This window comes from Scyliorhinus canicula, chromosome 17, assembly GCF_902713615.1.
Source record: "Scyliorhinus canicula chromosome 17, sScyCan1.1, whole genome shotgun sequence".
In the NCBI taxonomy this organism is placed as follows: domain Eukaryota; kingdom Metazoa; phylum Chordata; class Chondrichthyes; order Carcharhiniformes; family Scyliorhinidae; genus Scyliorhinus; species Scyliorhinus canicula.
Window position 1 is genome coordinate 131,150,108 of NC_052162.1, and position 25,530 is coordinate 131,175,637.

Here is a 25,530-nt window from a genome sequence, read left to right on the forward strand (position 1 = left end):
CAAATTGTGATTCAGTTGTTGGTCCATTGCTTCCTGTTTCCCCCCACTCTGTTCTCACTCTCTCCCTTACCCTCATTCTTTAAAAAAAAATTAATATAAATTTGGAGTACCCAATTAATTTTTTCCAATTAAGGGGCAATTTAGCATGGCCAATCCACCTACCCTGCACATCTTTGGGTTGTGGGGGTGAAACCCACGCAAACACGGGGAGAATGTGCAAACTCCACACGGACAATAACCCAGAGGCGGGATCGAACCTGGGACCTCGGTGCCATGAGGCAGCAGTGCTAACCCACTGCGCCACCGTGCTGCCCGCCATCATTCTTTTTGATTCTCTCTCTCTCCCACTACTCACTCTCTTTCTCACATAGAATTCTCTCCCCCAGAGGGTTGTGCATGATTCATCAATTAACATATTTAAGGCTGAGGTGGTGAGATTTTTGGAAGTCAAAGGACACAGAGAGCTAACGGGGAAGTGGAATTGAAGACTGAGATCAACCACAATCGTGTTCAATGGCAGAGCAGGTACAACGGGCTGAATGGTCTACTTCTGCTCCTACTTCTTGTGGCCCAAGTCTTGTGTGGGCTCAGGCTGGTGGCAGGTTCCCTTCCCTAAAGGACATTGATGTGGAAATGCTGGCATTGGACTGTTGTGAGCACAGTAAGAAGTCTCACAACACCAGGTTAAAGTCCAATAGGTTTGTTTCAAATCACTAGCTTTCGGAGCACTGCTCCTTCCTCAGATGAATGAAGAGCTAGGTTCCAGAAACATTTATATGGACAAAGTCAAATATGCAAGACGATACTTTGAACGCGAGTCTTTCAGGTAATTAAGTCTTTACAGGTCCAAACTTGGCTATAAGTTTCTGCTCGGCGATTCTGCGTTGTCGCGCGTCCTGAAGGCCGCCTTGGAGAACGCTTACCCGGAGATCAGAGGCTGAATGCCCTTGACTGTTGAGGTTTTCCCCGACTGGGAGGGAACATTCCTGCCTGGCGATTGTCGGGGGCTATGTTTCAATGACTGGGAGGAGCTTATTCCCCATTGTTCAGAATGGTGACAACTTTATAAAAAAAAAATTTAGGGCACCCAATTAATTTTTTTTTCCAATTAAGGGGCAATTTAGCGTGGTCAATCCATCCTCCCTGCACATCTTTGGGTTGTGGGGGTGAAACCCACGCAGACACGGGGAGAATATGCAAACTCTACACGGACAGTGACCCAGAGCCGTGCTAAGTGCAAATACTTTCTCCCCAAGTGCTATATCTAGCCACCTCTTTCAATGTTTTAGCATCAACTACTTGCTGTGGTAATGAATTCCACAGGCTCACCACTCTTTGGCTGAAGAAATGTCTCCTTATCTCTGTCCGAAATGGTTCACCCTGAATCCTCAGACTGTGACCCCTGGTTCTGGACACACTCACCATCAGGAACATCTTCCCTGCATCTACCCTGTCCAGTCCTGTTAGTATTTTATAAGTCTCTAAGAGATCCCCTCTCATTCTTCTGAACAAGAAGAATTGCGAGAACAATCCCAACCTAGTCAATCTCTCTTCATATGACAGTCCCGCCATCCCTGGAATCAGTCTGGTGAATCTTCGCTGCACATTCTTGAGAGCAAGAACATCCTTCCTCTGAAAAGGAGACCAAAACTGAACACAATATTCCACGTGTGGTCTCACCAAGACCCTGTATAATTGCAGCAATACATCCCTGCTTCTGTATTCGAAACCTCTCGCAATGAAGGCCAACATACCATTCACCTTCTTTACCACCTGCTGCACCTGCATGCTTACCTTCAGCGACTGGTGCACATACCCCTCTCCCAATTTACAACCATTCAGGTATTCATCTGCCTTCTTGTTTTTGCTTCCAAAATGAATAACTTCACACTTATCAAAGAACAAACAAAGAACAAAGAAAAGTACAGCGCATGAACAGGCCCTTCAGCCCTCCAAGCCTGCGCCGACCATGCTGCCTTTCTTAACTAAAATCTTCTACACTTCTGGGGTCCCTCTGTTCCCATCCTATTCATGTATTTGTCAAGATGCCCCTTAAACGTCACTATCGTCTCTGCTTCCATCACCTCCTCCGGCAGCGAGTTCCAGGCACCCACTACCCTCTGTGTAAAAAAAAACAACCTCGTACATCTCTAAACCAGTGTTCTTCAAACTTTTTTTCCGGGGACCCATTTTTACCAACCGGCCAACCTTCAGGAGCCAACCCTGCCGACCTTCGTGACCAACGCCAGCCAACCTGCGCGACCCACGCCAGCCAACCTGCGCGACCCATCATTTTCTCTTACCTTGTTTGCTGCTGACAAAAATGGAGGAAATGGTTTTGGGTCCCTTTGGCCCTCGTACACGCTCCTCCAATGGAACCTGTTGGATGAAGGTGAAGCCTTCCGGTGTCAAAAAGTATGGAGTCTCCATCTGTCCAAAGTTCTGCATTTTGTTCCTGTAAAATTTTATCAAATAAAACCTCCCCTAACTTGTAAAAAAAAATAAAATGAATAAAATAAATGAAAGAAATAAAAACTAAATGAATAACCCCCCCCCGAACTGGTAAAACAAAAAGCTGTGACTGTTAAAAAAAAACGACCACACCCACCCACGGGTTGTGCCCCCGAGTTTGACAATGCCTGCTCTAAACCTTGCCCCTCGCAACCTAAACCTATGCCCCTAGTAATTGATCCCTCTACCCTGGGAAAAAACCTCTGACTATCCACTCTGTCTATGCCCCTCATAATTTTGTAGACCTCTATCAGGTTACCCCTCAACCTCCTTTGTTCCAGTGAGAACAAACCAAGTTTATTCAATCTCTCCTCATAGCTAATGCCCTCCATACCAGGCAACATCCTGGTAAATCCCTTCTGCACCCTCTCTAAAGCCTCCAACCAGAATTGAACACTATACTCCAAGTATGGCCTAACTAAGGTTCTATACAGCTGCAACATGACTTGCTAAATTTTATTCTCAATGCCCCGCCCAATGAAGGTGAGCATGCCGCATGCCTTCTTGACTACCTTCTCCACCTGTGCTGCCCCTTTCAATGACCTGTGGACCTGTACACCAAGATCTCCCTGACTGTCAATACTCTTGAGGGTTCTACCATTCACTGTATATTCCCTACCTGTATTAGACCTTCCAAAATGCATTAACTCACATTTGTAACATCCAAATTATACTGCATCTGCCATTGGTTTGCCCACTCACCCAACCTGTCCAGATCATGCTGTAGGATCCCTGCATCCTCGTCACAGTTCACCCTCCCACCCAACGTGGTATCATCTGCAAACTTCGAGATGTTACATTTTATTCCCTCATCCAAATCATTCATATATATTCTGAATAGCTGGGGTCCCAGCACCAATCCCTGTCGCAACCCACTAGTTACTGCCTGCCAATTAGAAAAGGACCCATTAATTCCTACTCTTTTGTTTCCTCGCTGCCAACTAGTTTTCTATCCACCTCAATAAACTTCCCAGAATCCCATGCGCTTTAATTTTGCAGAATAATCTCTTATTCGGGCGTTGTCAAATGCCTTCTGAAAGTCCAAATATACCACATTGATTGGCTTCTTCTTATCAACTGTACTGGTTACATATTCAAAGAATTCCAACAGATTTGTCAAGCATGATTTTCCCTTCATATATCCATGCTGACTCTGACTGATCCTGCCGCTGTTTTCTAAATGTTCCACTATAAAGTCCTTGATAATGGATTCAAGAATTTTCTATTGATGTTAGGCTTACTGGCCTATAATTCCCTGTTCTCCCTCTACCTCCCTTTTTCAATATTGGAGTGACATTAAGTACCCTCCAATCTGCAGGGACTGTTCCAGAGAATATAGAATCCCGGAAGATGACCACCAGTGCATCCACTATTTCTCCTTAAGCACTCTGGAATGCAGATTATCAGGCCTTGGAGATTGATCCGCCTTCAATCCCATCAATTTTCCCAGCACCATTTCTCTACTAATATTGAACTCCCTCAGTTCTTCCCTCACTAAACCTTTCATTCTCCCAACATTTCTGTATCTGATTTGTGTCCTCTTCTGTGAAGACAAACCAAAGTATGTATTCAAATGCTCAGCCATCTCTTTGTCCCTTATTATGCATTCCCTTGTTTCTGTCTGGAGGGGGCCCACATTTGTCTTTACCAATCTCTCTTCACATTTCTGTAGAAACTCTTTTGTTTTTTCAGGCTGTGTAACTGGTTATAGCTCTTTCCATAGTCAGTTCACTGGAACACGCTCAATCTGTGTGTATCAGGGGGGTTTTCAGTCACACTGATCTTTATAAATCTTTTCCTACAGACAGAACAGACAAACATTTCTTCTTCCTCATTCACAGGCCAATGATATTCAGATCCTGATGAATGGAGTGACTCTGTTAAATCTTGATCTGAAGTTTGATTTGAGTTTCCATTTGTAAATCCTCCCCTTGTAATATCCTGTAAAAGGAGTTTACAAAAGTCATCTCTAGGGGCAGGAACACTCAGCGGTTAGCCGAGGACCCGGATTTGATCCCGGCCCCGGGTCACTGTCTGTGTGGAGTTTGTACATTCTCCCTGTGTCTGCGTGGGTCTCACCCCCACAGTCCAAAAAGATCTGCAGGGTAGGTGAATTGACCATGCAAAAATTGAGCTTTAATTGGGGGAAAAAATGAATTGGGTACTCTAAAAAAAATTTTAATTAAAAAAAAGTTTTAAAAAAACAAAAGCCATCACTGTCAGCCTAGGACAGAAATTCCGAACAGACAATTCTAGTTTCTCTGGAACATTTTTCCCTCTCTTGTTCCCCCAAAGCTGTAAATCCCCGTCCCACACACTCTCCCTCCTCCCTGGGCTGAAATCCAAACCCATCTCACCATCTGCACCATTTCTTTCCTCCACTCCCAGTTTTCTCCCTCCCTCTCCTCTGCCTGGGTTCAGTTCTCCAGCTCCTGTCTGCAGACTGACAATAAAATCAATGGGTCTTATTGGGGGTTTGGGGCCTCCAGCGGGTGTTTGTGAATCCTCCCCGCCCACCTGCCAGGATTTCCTTCTTCCCAGAGATTAGAGTCCTCTGATGATTTGAACCCACCTGGAACCACATTAAATTGCCCCTTAATTGGGGGGGGGGGGGGGATTCATGAAGGTTAGCGGCTGCACAAAGTGTTTTCAACTCCTCCCACCTATCTCCCTAACAGGTTGACACATTTATTTGTCTGACTAAAAGAATGGTCTCTGGTGGCACCATGGTTAGTACTGCTTAGGCACTGCTGCCTCACAGTGCTTAGGACCCAGGGTCGATCCCGTCTCTGGTTCACTGACCCGACATTCTCCCCATGTCTGCATTGATCTCACCTCCACAACCCAAAGATGTGCAGGGTAGGTGGATTGGCCATGCTAAATTGCGTCTTAATTGGAAAAAAATAACTGGGTGCTGGAAATTTATTTTTAAAAAGGATGGTCTCTTTCCTAATGTTCACAATTAAAGGGGTGAGTTCCCCAGGAGATGGCTGATATTTCAGGGGACATTAAATTAATAATGGACAGAGATATCTCTCGTGTTACATGGTACAGATTCAATATATTATTTACGGTTCTGTAATAAAGTAAATTTATTATTATTTCTCATCTTGTAATATCAGACTGTAGCTCCGTTATAGATTTCCAGTCATCTCTTCCCTCAGAGGATTGTTAGTCTTTGGATTTCTCTTCCACAGGGACCAGTTGTATCCGGGGGTCATTGAATATATTGAAGCACAAGTTTGACAAATATTTTATTGACAAAGGAGTTGAGGGTTATGGGGAAGAGTGAAAGCTGAGATGAGATGGGATCTCTTCACTCCAGGATGTGGTGAAGCTTTGGAATTCTCTACCCCAGAGGAATGTGGAGCCTCAGTCATCAAGTATGTTCAAGACAAATATTGATAGGTTTGTAGACAATTAAGATATCGAGGGATATGGGGATCATGTGGGAAAATGGTGCTGAGGTCGATCGGCCAAGGATCTCATTGAACGATTGAGCAAACTCGGTGGGCCGTTTGGTCTACTCTTGCTCCCATTCTAATCTCTGTGCCCTGGTCAGGAAGCAGTGAGCTGAGCTTGGATCTGTCAATCAACATGAATCAGCACCTTCAGGAGAATTGGGAGGGTGAATATTAGATACAGCAGAGTGAGAATGGAGGGAGATTGTGTGGGATGGAGATTTACAGCTTTTGGAGAACAAGAGAGAAAATAATGTTCCATAGAAACTAGAATTGTCTGTTCTGAATTTCTGTCCTGTACTAACGATGACTTTTGTAAATTGTTTTTAAAGGATATTGGAAGAGGCGGAATTATAGACAGAAATCTCAAACGTCACGTCTCGATGTAACAAACTCACTTGATGCCTTCTGATCTGAATATCATCGGCGAGAAGGAGAAATGTTTGTCCGATCTGTCTGCTTCAAAAGATTTTCAATGTGAGTGTGACTGGATAAACACCGAGACCCACACAACACACACCCGAGTGAGAGTGTTCCAGTGAACTGACTCAGAGCTTTAGCAGGTTACACAACCTAAAAAAAACACCACACAATTCACAGTGAGGAGAGACAGTGCACAAATTCTGTGTGTAGACAAGATTCCACTGATTGTCTGATCTGGAGAAACACGAGGAGACCCAAAACATGGAAAAACCGTGGAAATGTGGGGAATGTGGTAAGGGATATAGAGCCCCATCTCAGCTGGAGATTCATCGACGCAGCCACACTGGGGAGAGGCCATTCACCTGCTCTCAGTGTGGGCAGGGATTCACTCGGTTATCTCACCTGCAGTCACACCAGCGAGTCCACACTGGGGAGAAGCCATTCACCTGCTCTCAGTGTGGGAAGGGATTAACTGATTTATCCAACCTGCAGAGACATCAGCGAATTCACACTGGAGAGAGGCCGTTCACCTGCTCTAAGTGTGGGAAAGGATTCATTGAATCATCCAGCCTGCAGAGACACCAGCGAGTTCACACTGGTGAGAAGCCGTTCACCTGCTCTCAGTGTGGGAAGGGATTCATTGATTCATCCACTCTGCGGAAACATCAGCAAATTCACACAGGGGAGAGGCCATTCACCTGCTCCCTCTGTGGGAAGGGATTCATACAGTTATCCAGCCTGCAGACACACCAGCGAGTTCACACTGGGGAGAGGCCGTTCACCTGCTCTCAGTGTGCAATGGAATTTTCTGCTTTGTCCACCCTGCGGAAACACCAGCGAGTTCACACTGGGGAGAGGCCATTCACCTGCTCTCAGTGTGGGAAGGGATTCACTCAGTTATCCAACCTGCAGACACACCAGCGAGTTCACACTGGGGAGAGGCCATTCATCTGCTCCGTGTGTGGGAAGGGATTCACACAGTTATCTAGTCTGCAGACGCACCAACGAGTTCATACGGGGGAGAAGCCATTCACCTGCTCTCAATGTGGGCAGAGGTTCCGTGCTTTATCCAACCTGCGGAACCATCAGCGAGTTCACATTGGGGACACATCATTCACCTGCTCTCAGTGTGGGGAGAAATTCAGTGATTTATCCAACCTGCAGACACACCAGCGAATTCACACTGGGGAGAAGCCATTCACCTGCCCTCAGTGTGGGAAGGGATTTATTGATTCATCCATCCTGCAGAGACATCAGCGAGTTCACACTGGGGAGAAGCCATTCACCTGCTCCCTCTGTGGGAATGGATTCACACAGTTATCCAGTTTGCAGACACACCAGCAAGTTCACACTGGGGAGAGACCATTCACCTGCTCTCAGTGTGGGGAGAGATTCAGTGATTTATCCAACCTGCAGACACACCAGCGAATTCACACTGGGGAGAAGCCATTCACCTGCCCTCAGTGTGGGAAGGGATTTATTGATTCATCCATCCTGCAGAGACATCAGCGAGTTCACACTGGGGAGAGACCATTCACCTGCCCTTAGTGTGGGAAAGGATTACATAGAAACATAGAAAATAGGAGCAGGATGAGACCATTTGGCCCTTTGTGCCTGCTCTGCCATTCATTATGATCATGGCTTATCATCCAACTCAGTAGCTTAATCCCGCTTCCCCTCCGTATCCTTTGATCTCCTTCGCCCTCAGCGCTATATCTAACTGCTTCTTGAAAACATACAATATATTGGCCTCAACTATTTCCTGTGGTAACAAATTCCACAGGCTCACCACTCTCTGGTTGAAGAAATTTCTCCTCATCTCTGTCATAAATGGTCTACCCCGTATCCTCAGACTGCGACCTCTGGTTCTGTACACTCCCACCATCGGGAAAATCTTTCCTGCATCTACCCTGTCAAGTCTTGTTAGAATATTATAGGTTTCTATAAGATCCCTCATTCTTCTGAACTCAACCGAATACAATCCTAACTGATTCAATATCTCATACATCAGTCCCACCATCCCAGGAATCAGTCTGGTAAACATTCGTTGCACTCCCTCTCGAGCAAGAAGATCGTTCCTCAGATAAGGAAACCAAAACTGCTCACAATATTCCAGGTATGCCTTCGCCAAGGCCCTGTGTAATAACGGCAAGATATTCCTGTTCCTGCACTCAAATCCGCTCGCAATGAAGGCTAGCATACCATTTGCCTTCTTTACTGCCTGCTGCAGCTGCATGCTGACCTTCAGTGACTGGTGCACGAGGATACCCAGGTCTTGTTGGACATTGCCCTCTCCTAATTTATGGCCATTCAGATAATAGTCTGCCTTCTCGTTTTTACTACCAAAGTGGATAACCTCGCATTTCTCCAAATGATACTGTACGGCCATTCATTTGCCCACTCGCTCAACTTGTCCAAATCACACTGAAGGATCTCTGCATCCTCCTCACAGCTCACCCTCCCATGAAACTTGTGTCATCTGCAAATTTGGAGATATAGCATTTTGTTCCTTCATCTAAATTGTTAATATATAAGGTGATGGAGCGGCATGTGGTTAGCACTGGGACTTTGGCGCTCAGGACCTGGGTTTGAATCCCAGCCCTGGGTCATTGTCCATGTGGAGTTTGCACATTCTCCCCATGTCTGCATGGGTTTCACCCCCACAACCCAAAGATGTGCAGGGTAGGTAGATTGGCCACGCTAAATTGCCCCTTTTTTCGGGAAAAAAAAATTGGGTACTCTAAATTTTAAAAATATATATATATATATATATAAAGTGGTGCAGTGGTTAGCACTGTTGCCTCATTTTTGTCATAGATTTGTCAAAGCATAATTTCCCCTTCATAAATCCATGCTGACTCTGTCCGATCCTGCCACTGGTTTCCACGTGCTTTACTATAAAATCTTTGACAATGGATTAGAGAATTTACCCCACTGCCAATGTCAGACTTACAAGTCAATAATTCCCTGTTTTCTCTCTAACTCCCTTTTTAAATAGTGGAGTTATATAAGCCACCCTCCAATCTGCAGGAACTTTCCCAGAGTCTATAGAATCCTGGAAGATGCCCTAATTTGTGAAGATAGAACCAAAGTATGTATTTATTTGCTCAGCCATTTCTTTGTCCCCTATTATACATTCCCCTGTTTCTGACTGTAAGGGACCTACATTTGTCTTCACCAATCTTTTTATCTTCACATACCTATAGAAACTTTTATAATCAGCCTAATGTCCTGTTTTATGCCATTACCAACATCAGCACTGCGGTTTGGGGGTCTATACACGATGCCCACTTATTTATTTTTTTTGCCCCTTGGTGTTTCTCAGTTCTACCCATACTGATTCCACATTGTTGGAGCTAATATCCTTCCTCACTATTGCATTATTTTCTTCTTTAATCAGCACTGCCTCTCCACTGCCTTTTCCCTGGTCATCCTGCAGCCATGTCTCCATAATCCCGATTATCTCACACCCGTTTACGTCTTTGCGTGATTCACTCGGTTATGCCGTCTGCAGTCACACCAGGGAGTTCAAGGGCGGCACGGTGGCACAGTGGTTAGCATTACTGCCTACGGCGCTGAGGACCCGGGTTCGAATCCCGGCCCTGGGTCACTGTCTGTGAGGAGTTTGCACATTCTCCCCGTGTCTGCGTGGGTTTCACCCCCACAACCCAAAGATGTGCAGGTTAGGTGGATTGGCCCCGTTAAATTGCCCCTTAATTGGAAAAAATGAATTGGATATTCTAAATTTATAAAAAAAAAAAAAAAAAAACACCAGGGAGTTCATACTGGGGAGAGGCCATTCACCTGCTCTCAATGTGCGAAGGGATTTTGTAATTCATCGCACTTTCTGAGACAACAAGACGTTCACAACTGATTACAGGGATTGGATTCTGCAGTTATTGTTTCTGTTCTCAATTGCACCCAGGACTGCATTTTGTTCATTCTGTTGGTCAATGGGGATGGTCAGAGGGTTTCTTTCTGCTGGACTGGCCGGTCTCACGGCTTCGTCTCCAGTGGGCTGATTCTCTCTGAGCCTTCTTGCGAATATCTGGTTTCACATTTCACAAGGATCAAAGAGTGAAAGGGGGTTTGGAGGTGAGAAGATGTTTCATGACCATTTCTGTTTGGAAACCCCCAAAATAATGCCACATTGCCACGAAGATGGGCTATGGTGGTTACATTGTTCTTTTGTTTAATTTATCTTGGTGTTTCTCACAGAAGAAAACTATCAGGATATGAGGGCACATTGTCTGAGGTGCACTGGGAAACTGCATTAAATAGTATGGTGGGAGACAGGCAATCACTAATATTTAAGGAATTATTACAGATTTACACGGGGATCAGTCAGCTCAGTTGGCTGGATGGCTGGTTTGTGCTGAGTGACACCAACAGCACAGGTTAAATTCCCATACCGGCTGAGGTTAGCCATGGTCACAGTATTTATGCTCCACATCAGTGCATCTCAAACTATCTGATGTGGCGGACCGGCAGTTTTTTTTTTCAATGTGCCAGGGACCGGTGAGCGGAAACACTCCAAGTACCGGCAGACGATGGCTCGCGTACCGGCATCGGTACGCGTACCACACTTTGAGAAGCACTCCTCTACATGATCCTCCACCCACCCCTCTACATCTCCCACATCAGCATCTCCTTCTATTCCTTTCTCCCTCATTTATGTATCTAGCTTTATGTTCAGTGTATTCATGCTGTTCACCTCAACCACTCGCTGTGGTAGTGAGTTCCACATTCTCACCACTCGCTGGGCAAAGAGGTTTCTGTTGAAATTCCTATTGGATTACTGAATCCCTTCATAATCTTAAAGACTTACATCAGATCATCCATCAGTCTTCCTTTTTCCAGAGAAAAGCAGCCCCAGCCTTTCCCGAGTGTTAAATGCTCTCAGTTCTGTATATTATGAATCTTTTTTGCACCTTCTCCAGTGTTTCTATTTTCTTTTTCTAAATGGAGATCACCAATGTTGACAGAACTCCCAGTGTAGTCTAACCCTGGGTCGAAACAAGTTGGACATTTCCTCCGTGCTTTTCAATTCTATCCCTTTAGAATGGAACCCTATATATGGGCTTCACACTTTAGGAAAGATGTGAATTTCTTGGTGTAGAGGACATTTACAAGAATGGCACCAGAGATGAGGGACTGGAGCAGCTGAATTTCTCTCCTGAGATCACAGCATCTGAGGGTGGGATATGGGGCCATTCAGCCCTTTGAGACCATGTTGGCTCTCTGTGGAGCAAGCCAGTCTGTCCTTTGCCTCATTCTAGCCCCGAATCCTTTTAGGTTTATTTCTCTCAGTGCCTGTCGAATTTTGTATTGAAATCCTTCCGTCATCTCTTTTTTTATATAAATTTAGAGTACCCAATTATTTTTTTCCAATTAAGGGGCAATTTAGCATGGCCAATCCACCTATCCTGCACATCTTTTGGGTTGTGTTGGTGAAACCCACGCAGATACGGGGAGAATGTGCAAACTCCTCACAGACAGTGGCCCAGAGCCGGGATTCGAACCCGGGTCCTCAGCGCCGTAGGCAGCAATGCTAACCACTGTGCCACCATGCTGCCCCTTCCGTCATCTCTGCATCTCCTACCCTCATAGGCAGGAGGTTCCAAGTCGTTACCACTCGCTTTACATGTACACAAGACTCCGACAGCACAGAGGAGTTTATTTGGCCCATTTTCCCCATGCCAACTCTTTGCACAGCGACCCATTTAATCCCATAGTTCGACTTTTGTTTTCTTTTTCAGAATGCATCAGATTCCTTTTTGGAAGTTAAAATAAATAATTCATAAATAATCTCTTTGTCACAAGTAGGCTTACATTAATACTGCAATTAAGTTACTGTGAAAAGCCCCTAGTCGCCACATTCCGGCGCCTGTTCGGGTACACAGAGGGAGATTTCCAAATTCTCAGCTGGTACGGGAATTGAACTCGCACTGCTGGCCTTGATCTGTATCACAAACCAGCTATCTAGCCCACTGAGCTAAACCAGCACTATTTATAGGCAGTGCATTCCAAATCACAACTCGCTGTGTTTTACAACAAATAATCGTGCATATGGTGTGTCGGGTTTCACAGAGTATTCAAAATGGTGTCAACGTCATGGTTATTACACAAAATTAAGATTCAATCTGTATCAATGATTCTGGTGAGGAGCCTGAGTGTAATACATCCGAGTTTGCAGACAATTAAAACAAATGTACATTTCTATAAAACCTCTCGCGATCACTGGACCTCCTAAAGTGTTTTAAAGCCAATGGAGTACTTTTGAAAAACATTCACTCTTGTCATGTAGGAAGCTGTAAGTATGCATGTGTATTCACATTTAGTTTCAAAATTTTTATTTTCATAGTGTATTCACTGTCATTAGTAACAAGGTCGAGGAAGCCCTTTTATACCTCTAACATGTGGTACATTTCACCTTCTGTACCTTTTCCATATTAACTATTGATTTCAGAACAAAAAACAATAATTAAATTGATGATTATTCAGTAGTGAACGTTGATTATCATTAGCGAATTAGTGTAGTCGGTAATTATATTGTAAAGACTAGATCTTTATTTTGAAAAATAACACCATCAAGCAAAATGTTTCCAGAAACTGCAGAGCTATCAGAATTTGTTTGAAAAAATAAATTACTTTCTAATTCTGAGAAGTTACAGGACACCATATTCTGCCAAGACTATGTGGGAGAGGCAGTGGTGTAATGGTATTGTTACTGGGTGAGTAATCCAGAGACCCAGGTTAATGCTCTGGGAATCCGGGATTGAATCTGCCTGTGACAGATATTGAAATTGAATATAAGTCTCAAATTAAAAGTCTGATGTTGACATTGTGGATGGTTGTAAAAACCCATTTGGTTCATTAAATTTTTTTTTAGAGTACCCAATTATTTTTTCCAATTAAGGGGCAATTTAGCGTGGCCGGTCCACCTATCCTGTACATCTTTTGGGTTGTGGCGGTGAAACCCACGCAGACACGGGGAGAATGTGCAAACTCCTCACGGACAGTGACCCAGGGCCGGGATTCGAAACCGGGTCCTCAGCGCCGTAGGCAGCAATGCTAACCATTGTGTCACCGTGCTGCCCTCCCATCTGGTTCATTAATGTCCTTTTAGAAATCTGCTCTCCTTACGTGGCCTGGCCTACACGCGACTCCAGATCCACAGCAGTGTTGTGGTTCACTTGTGAGTTCCCTGTGAAATAGCCTCACAAGTCACAGTTCAAGGGCAATTGGAATGAGCAATAAATGCTGGTCCAGCCAGTGACCCCCACCTCCCATGAATGAATAATCTTAAGAAGGCTCATTGTTCAATCTGAAGATTAGTAAGAAACTGTCTCTTTGATTGGATTTGATTTATTGTCACTTGTACCGAGGTACAGTGAAAAGTATTGTTCTGTGTCCAGTCCAGACAGATCGTTCCATACATGAAAAAACCTTGAACATACGATAAATACACAATGTAAATACATAGACACAGACAACGGGTGAAGTATACGGAGTGTAGTACTACTCAGTAGAGAACCAGTGTATCTTGTGTCAGTCAAATGTATTCATTAAAAATTACTGTATTAATTAGCTACCAGTCTGTAACAGATGATTACATCAGCAGTGATCCTTAATTGAGTTACAATTAATTAAACAATAATGAATCAGTAGTTATAGTAAAAGTCTGAGTTTTATTTGTTGTAAAAATGTAAAAGCTTAATTGGTGTGTACATAAAGAATGTGCAATGAGGTAAATGCACCGGCACGAGAGACCTTCCAGCCCTGATTAGCCTCATCATTTCAAACTGTATAAATAAGGAATTGTACAGAATCAGGTAAAGGAACTGTATGAAACAGTTCAATTGTATTCCTGTCTAAGATAATGAGAGAAGGTCTTGTCAGTAATTGGAGATGCAATTAAATTATGATGTGGAGATGCCGGCGTTGGACTGGGGTGAGCACTGTAAGAAGTCTTGCAACACCAGGTTAAAGTCCAACAGGTTTGTTTTGAATCACTAGCTTTCGGAGCACTGCTAATTAAATTTACAATTAAATTAAACTATTGACCAATGGTCATGTTACAACGGGCCCAACTCTGATATGAGGTAATCGTCACTTTGGGGATAAAGGTCGAGGTTCCGAAGGTCTTCCTTGCTGGCCGAGTTCTGAAGACTCTCGAGGCCGAGTTCCAAGGAAATTACTGTCATAAAGAAGGAGCCAGGGAGGGTTACGCTTCCACAGACTGATCACCACCTTGAAGTTGTAAACGTCAATGTGTTCAAGTTGTTCAGTAAACCTTTTTTAATAAATTCCTTTTCAAATTTACTGTCCAGAATTCTGCCTTTGATTTAATCGGTTAAAGTCTTGTCCAGGGGTGGGCAAACTACGGCCCACGGGCCGCATGCGGCCCGCCAAAGGTATTTCTGCGGCCCACCAAGTCATTAAAAAAAAAAAAAAAATTTTTTTTTTTTTTTTTTTTTAAATTTTTTTTAAGGTTAATGGGGGGGGGGGCTGTTGGGTTACTTACTGGTATAGGGTGGATACGTTGACTTGAGTAGGGTGATCATTGCTCGGCACAATGTCGAGGGCCGAAGGGCCTGTTCTGTGCTGTACTGTTCTATGTTCTATATGAGGCGCCCAGAATCATAACCGGGTGAAGTAATTATTTTACTTAATATACTATGCGGCCCTTTGTGAATTGTGAATTTCTGAATGTGGCCCTTGCACGGAAAAGTTTGCCCACCCCTGGTCTTGTCCGAACCAAAGCAAATTTATTAATGGTAAGTTGGAGTGGTCTGAAATCAGTTCAGGATCAAATAGCATAAACCTTCAATTTAAAACGTGCACTTCTGTAGCACCTTTTGCAATCACAGCATGTGCCAAAGTTTTTCTGAAGTGTTCTCACTGTTGTGGGAAATGCAGCAGCCAATTTCCACAAAGCAAGATCCCACAAACAGCAATGAGCAGATGATCTGATTTTGGTGATGTTGATTGAGGGATAAATATTTGGCAGGACACCGGGGATAACTCCCCAACTCTTCTTCACAATAGTGGCTGTGGGAACTTTTACAGGACCTGGGAGGGACAGATGGGGCTTCAGTTGAACATCTTATTTGAACACAGATTCACCTGAGGAAGGAGCAGTGCTTCAAAAGCTCGTGTTTGAAACATACCTGTTGGACTTTAACCTGGTGTTGTAAGACTTCTTACTGTGCTCACCTCAGTCCAACGTCGGCATCTCCACATCTTATTTGAAAGAAGGAAACTCTGACAGTGCAGCACTCCCTCAGTGCTGGCACGAGGAATATTGGATGTGATTTTTGTCCTCAGGTCCCTGGGCTGGGATTTAATCCCACAACCTTCAGATTCAGAGTGTGGGAGCTACCCACTGAGCCACGGCTGACACTATAGACAATACAAAGTTAGAAACGGAAAGTCACCCTTTAAAACCCCCACCCAATGCCTAAATCCAATAATAAAATGCTCATATCATGGCGGAAATGCTGACTGAGGTGATGGTGCAGGAGTTTGGAAACTGAAGCATTTTGAGGTGCAGGGCAGGGAGGGTGATGATGGAAACCCTTCAGTGGTGAATGAGTTGAGGATCGAATCACCTCGTTGGAAGCTGAAATGTTGCTAGTGGAGGAGAGGAACAAGACTCTGAGGGCAAAGGTGGATGACTTGAAGAACTGGTCGAAGACTTAGGACTCCCAGAGTTGGATTGGGCCCACTGAGTACTCCACTGTAAGCCTCCGTGAATGAGCTGCCACAGGAGATGATTATTGGATTCCACAGCTTCCAGGAGAAGGAGCGAGTTCTCAATGGGCCAAAGTGAATCGGGACTCGAGGTGGGAAGGAAGCATCATCAGGACATACCAAGATGTAGGAGTGGAATTGGCAAAGAGCCGTGCGGCTTTTCATAAGGCGACGTCAGTGCTATTCAGGAGTGGAGTCAGGTTTGGAGTGGTGTACGCTCCTGTCCACAGGGTCCTGTGATCAGCTCCTGTGCTGTCCATTCCTGTGATCAGCTCCTGTCCTCAGGATCCTGAGCTGCCCATTCCGGTGATCAGCTCCTGTCCACAGGGACCCGTGATTAGCTCCTGTCCTCAAGGTCCTGTGCTGCCCATTCCTGTGATCAGTTCCTATCCTCAGGATCCTGTGCTGCCCATTCCTGTGATCAGCTCCTGTCCACATGAGTGACTTTACAGTCAAAAGATAATTTTTTCAATATGTCAGAGGAGACGGAGACTTAACAAGGGGCATGGACTTGGACTTGATTAAATTGGGACTTTAATGGGGATGGTTGGGTGGGGTTGGTTTGAGAGGGGCTGCAGTTTGTATCTGTTATATGTTTGGGATTGAGGGGACTATGATTGCCTGGGGGGGGGGGGGGGGGGTGCTCGTGGTCAGGGCAACCGAATGGGGAATAGATGGTCCCCAAGGGGAGTTCAAGTGTTGTAAGGATGTTGGGTTTTGGTTGCTCATCTGTAGCCGGTATGGGCTGGGAGACGTAGTTAGTTTTTGTTCTTTGAGCATACACCGTGGGTGGGGGGGGTTACCTTTGCTAGCTGTAGAGTTTCAGCTAGTGCATGGGAATGAGGTGGGGAGAGGGGCTGCGGCTTGTTGGAGCTGCTTAGGCAAGGTTCAGGGAGCCGAGCTTATTTGTTTGGGGGGGAGGGGCGGTGGGGAGGGAGGAGGGAGTTGTTTTTCAGGGGGGGGGGGGGAATCTGACTGGGCCCAAGGGCTTATCAGTGTCGCTTCCTTGGGGAAGGGCTGGGGGCTCTCTTGGGTGGGTTCTGACCGGATGTCGTGATTCTGGCATGGGCCGACATTCCTGTGTTGATTGTGTGGAAATTACAGCAGTGTTTTGGGACTAAATTGGAAAAACGAGCATAGCAATGTCAACAATTGGCTATGATGTGGAGATACCGGCATTGGATTGGGGTGGACACAGTAAAGAGGTCTTACAACACCAGGTTAAAGTCCAACAGGTTTGTTGACTGAGTGACTCACCTGAGGAAGGAGCCAAAAGCTCGTGATTCCAAACAAGCCTGTTGGACATTAACCTGGTGTTGTTTGGGTTTTTTTTCATATTTTTATTCTCCTTTTTCACATTTACATCCAAATTTACACCCAGCAACAATCAACGGTAACAAATACAATGTCAATCCCCTGGCCAACCAACCCCAAACAACCCTCAACATTTTAAATACAAACATCAAAGAAAGGGATTCAGGAATCCACCATCCATCCATATATAGTCACCAACAGACACAATCCCACCCTCCAGCAACCCCCCCCCATGTTCAATATCATCCAATTCGTGGCAATGCATAATAAACAAAGCTCAGTTTTGTGAGGGCCACAAAGAATCCGGCATGAGTTTGGAGAATCAAAATAAATAACTTTATTTACAATTTCATACATACAGCAGTACTCCACCACTGCTCTCCTCTCTAGCTGGTTTCACAATGGCCAGCTCTATTTGTGCAGGCGATTCTGCTCATGATTTCTCTGACCCCCTGCCCCCTCATTGTAGAAGCTCATACTCACTAAGGATTGTGGTATTGCCATTAGTCCCCAGCCAGTAGTAGTCAGGCTAGTCAAGAGTTGTAGAACTCTTCCATTCTTCCCCTCAATTCAAACTTCACCTTCTCGAGTGTTTGAAAACTCCCAAAAGATCCCCCCGCCACGTCAGGGCACAGGGTGGAGAAACTGACCTCCATCCCAACAGGATCCACCCTTGGGTGATCAGCGAAGCGAAGGGTAAAACATCTGCCTCTGCACCCGCTTCCAACCCCGGCCGATCCGATACCCCGAATATGGCCTCCAGAGGACCTGGCTCAAACCTCACATGTACCACCTTCGAAATTACCCTGAACACCTCCCTCCAATGCCCCTCCAGCTTTGCGCCCCCTCCGCCCGCAATGTTCACAAACATCCTCTAACCCGTCAAAGAGTCAGATCATCCGCGCCTTTGTGAGGTGCGCCCTATACACCACCTTCAGCTGCATCAGCCCCAACGTTGAGTCATTCACCCTCCGGAGCACCTCACACCACAGCCCGTCCTCCATGCCCTCTCCCAACTCTTCCTCCCACTTTCCCTTAATCCCCTCCAGTGGTGCCTCCTCTTCTCCCAGAATCGCCCCATAAATAGCCAAAACCACCCCCTTCTCCATCCCCCCCTGTCGTCAACACCTCCTCCAACACTGTGGAGGAGGCCGACAACACCAGAAATCTCTGTATCTCCTTCTTAGCGAAATCTCGTACCTGCATATACCAAAATATTTCCCCTGCCCCAACCCATATTTCACTCCCAGCTCCTTCAATCCTGCAAACCGGCCCCCTAGAAACAAATCCTTTAATGCTCTGAATCCCTTCTCTTCCCATCTCGGAAAACTCCCATCCCACTTCCCTGGCTCAACTCTATTGTTCCCCCGAATCGGCATTTCCCTTGACCCTCCCCCCCAGCCTAAAATGCCGCGCAGAGTTTCAACGTCGCTACTACTATCGGACTCCCTGAGTATTTCCCCGGGGCCATCGAGAGTGGTACTGTTGCCAATCCTCTCAGCCCTGACTGACTTCCTGCACAGGCTCACCTCCAGTCTCACCCACTGGGAGTCCACCCCCCCTTCCTCCCCGCTAACCCAGCTCCTCACCGTCTCCACGTTCGCCATCCAATAAAATAGTAAATTCGGAAGACCCACCCCCCTTGACTGCAACCTCTCTGCAACAACACCTTCCTAACCCTAGCCACCTTTCCCGCCCCCCGCCCATATAAACGGGGTAATCATCTTTTCAACCTCCTTGAAAAATGCCTTTTGCAGGAAGGTCGGCAGGCACTGAAAAATAAACTAGAATTGCGGCAACACGTACATTTTAATTGCCTGCACCCGACCTGCCAGCGACAGAGGGAGACCATCCCACCTTGTCAGATCGGCTTTCTCCCTCCCAGCCAGACTAGTAATGTTATACCTACGAAGCCCCCCCCCACCCCCCCCCCAATCCCGTGCCACCGGCACCCCCAGATATCTAAAGTGAGTCCCCGCCCTACGGAATGGTAGCCTCCACTCCCCCCCCCCCCCCCCCCACTCCTGCCCCAACCCCTGGCCGAGACACCACAAAATATTCACTTTTATCTAAATTTAGTTTATATCCTAAAAACAAAACTTGAAGCAACTCCAATATGCCCCATATCGACTAACTCGGTTCCGATACTTACAACAGCAAGTCGTCTGCATATAAAGATACCCTATGCTCTCCCACCCCCCCGGAACTATCCAACTCCTCAACGCGTTGGCCAACATCTCAATGACAAGCGTGAACAACAGGGGGGACATAGGACACCCCTGCCTGGTCCCATGGTGCAGAGCAAAATATCCCAAATTCATGTTATCCGTGCGGACAATTGCTCTCGCCTCCCTGTGCAGCAGCCTTACCCAATCTACAAATCGTGGCCCAATGCCAAACTGCTCCAGAGCTGCCATCAAATACCCCCACTCTACTCGGTCAAATGCCTTCTCAAGTTCCAGTCACCTCGGCGTCCAATGCCACAGCCACCTCTGTCTCCCTCCTCTCCGCCGGCGCCATAACCATGTTCAATATCCTTCTCATGTTTGAAAAGAGCTACCTTCCATTCACAAACCCCTTCTGATCTTTCCCTATCACCTTCGGGAGGCATTCCTCTCACCTACCTGCCAATATCTTCGGCAACACCTTTGGGTCCATATTCAAAAGTGATATGGGCCGAGACCCACATTCTGTCGGATCCTTGTCCTTCTGGAGCAACAGGGAGATCGATGCCTGCTCCAAAGGCAACACCCCCTACCCTATCGTCGCCTCAAACATCCCCACCATCAGCGGCGCCAACCTATCTTTAAACTTCTAATAATCCACCGGAAACCTATCTCGCCCTGCTACCTTCCCCAACTGCATCCTCCCAATCGCATCTTTTATCTCCTGCTCCACTATCACACCCTCCAATATGGCCCTGTCCCCCTACCTCAACATCGGGTATTCCAAACCATCCAGGAATTCCTGCATCCCCCGACCCTCCCCAGGTGTCTCTGACCTATATAATCTCTCATAAAACTCCTCAAACACCCTATTAATCTGATCTGAAGCCACCACCAACTTCCCTGCCCTATCCCACGCCTGAACAATTTCCCTCGCTGCTGCCTCCCTCCGAAGTTGACCTGCCAGCATGCGTCCCGCCTTCTCTCATACTCATGGAGAAGATGTTTCCACTTGCTGGAAAAACTAGAACCAGAGGACATCATCTCAGATTAAAGGGACGATCCTTTAAAACAGAGATGAGGAGGAATTTATTCAGCCAGAGGGTGGTGAATCTGTGGAAGTCTTTGCCACAGAAGGCTGTGGACATCAAAGTACTGAGTGTCTTTAAGGCAGAGATAGATAGGTTCTTGATTAATAAGGGGTTATGGGGAGAAGGCAGGAGAATGGGGATGAGAAAATATCAGCCATGATTGAATGGTGGAGCAGACTCGATGGGCCAAGTGGCCTAATTCTGCTCCTATGTCTTATGGTCATATGGACTGAATTCCCTGTTTGGGCTGAGAACACACGACACAGTCACACTGCAGATTGACTGCCCAGCAGCTGAATGAGGAATGAGATGCACTCGGTCATAGCATTTACTGACAGAGCAGCAGTCACACTGGAGAGACCATTCTGAGATTTCACATCAGTGAGCTCATTTTGTTACTTTTCCAACTGTTCACTGTACAGTTTCAAGGTTCAAAGGGATTCATACATGATCAACACATTCTTACTGGAAAGAGGCTATTTCAATGTCTTGTGTGTCAGAAAAGACAGGCTTGTTCATCGCACCTGCTGAGATACCAGTGAGTTCATCTGTGACTATCGGGGTGTTTTTCTACGATTATTCCCACTGTTTCGGTGACTCTCAATTCGTAAGAAATTCCAATTCACCTTCTCTGGACTTGGATAACGGTCAGTGCATTGGTTTTTTGTATAATCTTTTGCCTAATTTTATTAGTGGTCCTTCAGTGTCAGTTTTCACCCGATAGCAGCAAAGAAATAACAATAAACCATTTGTTCTCTTCAATGGGAAGGCGTTTACCCAGCATCCCGCACGCCGGGGAATGTCCTGTCGAAACCACACGAGATTATTGCGCAGGCGCAGTACAGCACATGTTTGGAGCATGCGCAGGGGCAGCAATGCAAAAATGTGGGGCGCGACTCTCCGCAAATGCGGCGAATCGTAAAGGCTGCCGTGAAACTGGCCGTGTTTCACGGCAGCCTCCGCGCCCCCTCCCGGGACCCGATTCTCCCCCCCCCCCCGGGCGGGGCTAGCAGCGGGCCCCGTGAAGCACGGCATCGCGGACTTAGCGACCGTCGCTAAGTCCGCGCGCCAAGCGTCACGGCGGCTGACGTGCACGATGACGTCAGCCGCACCTGCGCGGGTTGGACGGCTCCAACCCACGAATGCACGGGGCCGTCATATCCCTCGGCCGCCCCGCGGACTGATCCTACGGGGCGGCGGAGGGAGAAAGAGTGCGTCCGTGCCCGCGATCGGTGGGCCGTGGTGCGGCCGTGCCAATCGGGGCCCTGGATGCCCAGAACGGGCATGTTGCGGCCGTTTTTACGACGTCAGCAAGCAGGTGTGTTTGCTGCTGTAAAAACGGTCATAAAGGCCTGGGCACTCGGCCCATCGGCCTGGGGAGAATCGCTGTTCGCCATAAAAAAACGGCGAGCAGCGATTCGTGTCGTGGGGCGGGCGTGGGGGGGGGGGGGGGGGGGGGGGAGAATAGCGGGAGGGCGTGAAAAATGTCGGGGACGCCCTCCCGCTATTCTCCGACCCGTCGTGGGCAGTGGAGAATCGCGCCCGAGCTGTTTGTTTCCCGTATCTGCAGCGGGTACGTTTTTTAAAAGACTATTTATTTATTCTCCTCCTTTTTCACATTTTGTCCCAAATGTACACCCACCAACAATAAACAATAATCAGTACCAAATATGTCAATCCCCATATCAATAACAACAATCCCATCCTCCCACAAACCCCAAACATCAGCCCGCATGTTAACATAAACGAATGACAAAAAGGAATCAGGAATCACCCACAGCCACTATTAACACACACAGCCCCCCTTCCCCCAACCCTCCCATCCACCCCCCCCCCCCCAACTAATGTTCGATGTTATCCAGTTCTTGAAAGTGGATAATGAATAACACCCATTAATTGGAGAACCCCTCCATCCTTCCCCTCAGTTCAAACTTAACCTTCTCAAGAGTCTAGAATTCCAACAGGTCCCCCCGCCATGCCAGGGCACAGGGTGGAGAGGTTGCTCTCCAACCCATCAGGATCCGCCTTCGGGCGATCAACAAGGCGAATGCTACAACATCTGTCTCCGCACCCGTTTCCAACCCTGGCTGGTCCGACACCCCGAATATGGCCTCCCGGGGATCCGGGTCCAGTATCACATGCACCACTTCAGAAATTACCCCCAAAACCTCCTTCCAGTCATCCTATAGCTTTGGACAGGACCAAAATATATGAACGTGATTCACGGGGCCTCCCCCGCAACGTTAACACACATCTTCTACTCCTTCAAAGAATCAGCTCATCCTCGCCCTCGTGAGGTGTACTCTATACACCACCTTCAGCTGTATCAGCCCCAACCTCGCGCACAAAGTGGAGGCATTTACTCTCCGGAGCATCTCACACCAGAACCACTCCTCCATATCCTCTCCCAACTCTTCCTCCCACTTTGCTTTGATCCCTTCCAGTGGTGCCTTCTCCTCTTCCAAAATAGCCTCGTAAACCGCTGACACTACCCCCTTCTCCAGTCCCCCTGTCGTCAGCACCTCCTCCAGCGATGTGGAGTCCGACTCCACCGGGAAGCTCTGTATCTCCTTTCTGGCAAAATCTCAAACCTGCCTGTATCTAAACATTTCCCCCTGCTCCAGCCCATACTTCACTTCCTCCTTCAGTCCTGAAAACTGACCCCTAAGAAACAAATCTTTTAGTGTCTTAATCCCCTTCTCCTCCCATTTCCGAAAATTTCCATCCCACCTACCTGGCTCAAATATAGTTCCCCTGAATCGGCATTTCCCTTGACCCTGCCCCCAACCCAAAGTGTTGGCGAAACTGCCTCCAAATTCTCAATGAAGCTATTACGATCAGACTCCTTGAGTATTTCCCCGGAGCTATCGGGAGCGGCGCTGTTGCTAGTGCCTTCAGCCTCGACCCCCTGCACAAACTCTCCTCCATTCTGACCCACTGGGAATCAACCGCTCTGACCCAGCTCCGCACCTTCTCCACATTCGCCGCCCAGTAATAATACATCAGGTTCGGGAGACCCAAACCCCCTGCCTGCCTTCCCCTCTGCAGCAGCACCTTTCTCACTCTAGCCCCCTTCCCTCCCCATATGAATGAAGTAATCATTCATTCAATCTCTCTGAAAAAAGCCTTTGGCAGGAAAATTGGTAGGCATTGAAAAATAAACAGAAATCGCGGCAACACATTCATTTTAACCGCCTGTACCCGACCCGCCAGTGACAGAGGGAGACCATCCCACCTTGCCAGATCAGCTTTCACTCTCCCCACCAAACTAGAAATGTTGTACCTGCGGAGCCCCCCTTCTGGGAAACCTGCACCCCCAGATACCTAAAGTGAACCCCTGCCCTACGGAATGGAATCCCCCCCACCCCTGCCCCCACCCCCAGCTGAGACACCACAAAATACTCACTCTTATCAAGATTTTATTTGTACCCCGAGAAAGACCCAAACACTCGAAGCAGCTCCAATATTCCCCCTATCGTCACACTCGGTTCCGACACGTATAATAACAAGTCATCGGCATATAAGGGCACCCTGTGCTCTATTCCCCCCCCCCCCCCCCCCCCCCACACTATCCCTTTCCATACCCCCGAACATCTTAACGCGATGGCCAATGGCTCAATCGCGAGTGCAAACAGCAGGGGGGACATAGGACATCCCTGCCTCGTCCTACGATGGAGAGAAAAGTATCTCAAGCTGATGTTGTTTGTGTGGACACTTGCCCTCGGCTCTTTATATAGTAGCTTTACCCAGTCCACAAACCTTGGTCCAATCCCAAACCAGAACTGCCATCAGGTGCCCCCATTCTACCCAGTCAAACGCCTTCTCAGTGTCCAATGCCACAACCACCTCTGTTTCCTTCCCCTCCGCCGGGGGTGCCATAACTAATGTTTGAAATGTTTGAAAAGAGCTGCCTCCCTCTCACAGACACTGTCTGATCATCACCTTCGGGAGGCACTCCTCCAGCCTACCCACCAGTACCTTCGCCAATACTTTTGCGTCCATATTCAGAAGTGAAATGGGCCGATACGACCCACACTCCGTCGGATCCTTTTCGTTTTTTACCAACAGGGAAATCGATGCCTGCCCCAAGGTTTGTGGCAACACCCCCTTCCCTATCGCCTCTTCAAACATCCCCACCATCAGGAGTGCCAGCTTGAATTTTTTATAATATCTGCAGAGGGTAAGTTTGCGGCGTGTTCGACAGAGAGATGGGCGCAGTGGGTGGGCGGAAAGGCTTCCTACCCAGTGAAAGCCTGAAACCCCGGAAGAGAAACTCTAAGCCGGTTCCGCGTTCGTCCCAAGTCGCCTCTGCTTTCTGCGGTGACAAGCCCGGGTTCAGGGCCGCCATCTTAAAGCGGCAACGAGCAGCGTCGCGCATGCGCAGCCATCCCTGTCAGCAGGAAATGAAATGAAAAAAAATGAAAATCGCTTATTGTCACAAGTAGGCTTCAATGAAGTTACTGTGAAAAGCCCCTAGTCGCCACATTCCGGCGCGTGTTCGGGGAGGCTGGTACGGGAATTGAACCGTGCTGCTGGCCTGCCTTGGCCTGCTTGAAAAGCCAGCGATTTAGCACAGTGAACTAAACCAGCCCCTGGAGGAGAGAAACTCGTCAGAGAGTCAAAGAGTTTCACAGCAAATAAAGACCCTTCGGCCCATTGTGTCTGTGCCGGCCCTCAAACACCTATTTATTCAACAGGTTAATTCCAGAGGTGTCTTCTGTAGAGCGATTGAGCAGTTTAGGCCTCTACTCGATGGAGTTTAGAAGAACGAGAGATCTAATTGACGTATATAAGATACTGAAGGTGGTC

The 25,530-nt window shown here is 47.1% G+C and overlaps 1 protein-coding gene across 1 annotated transcript in view; it reads left to right on the forward strand.

Moving 5' to 3' along the window:
• Window positions 1–25,530, forward strand: part of LOC119951937 (zinc finger protein 721-like) — a 124,346-nt gene that overhangs the window by 78,459 nt on the left and 20,357 nt on the right. Inside the window, exon 3 of the mRNA XM_038775333.1 lies at window positions 6,659–7,921. Within this exon, the coding sequence (XP_038631261.1) occupies window positions 6,659–7,921 (1,263 nt within the window). The remainder of the gene's footprint in view (window positions 1–6,658; window positions 7,922–25,530) is intronic.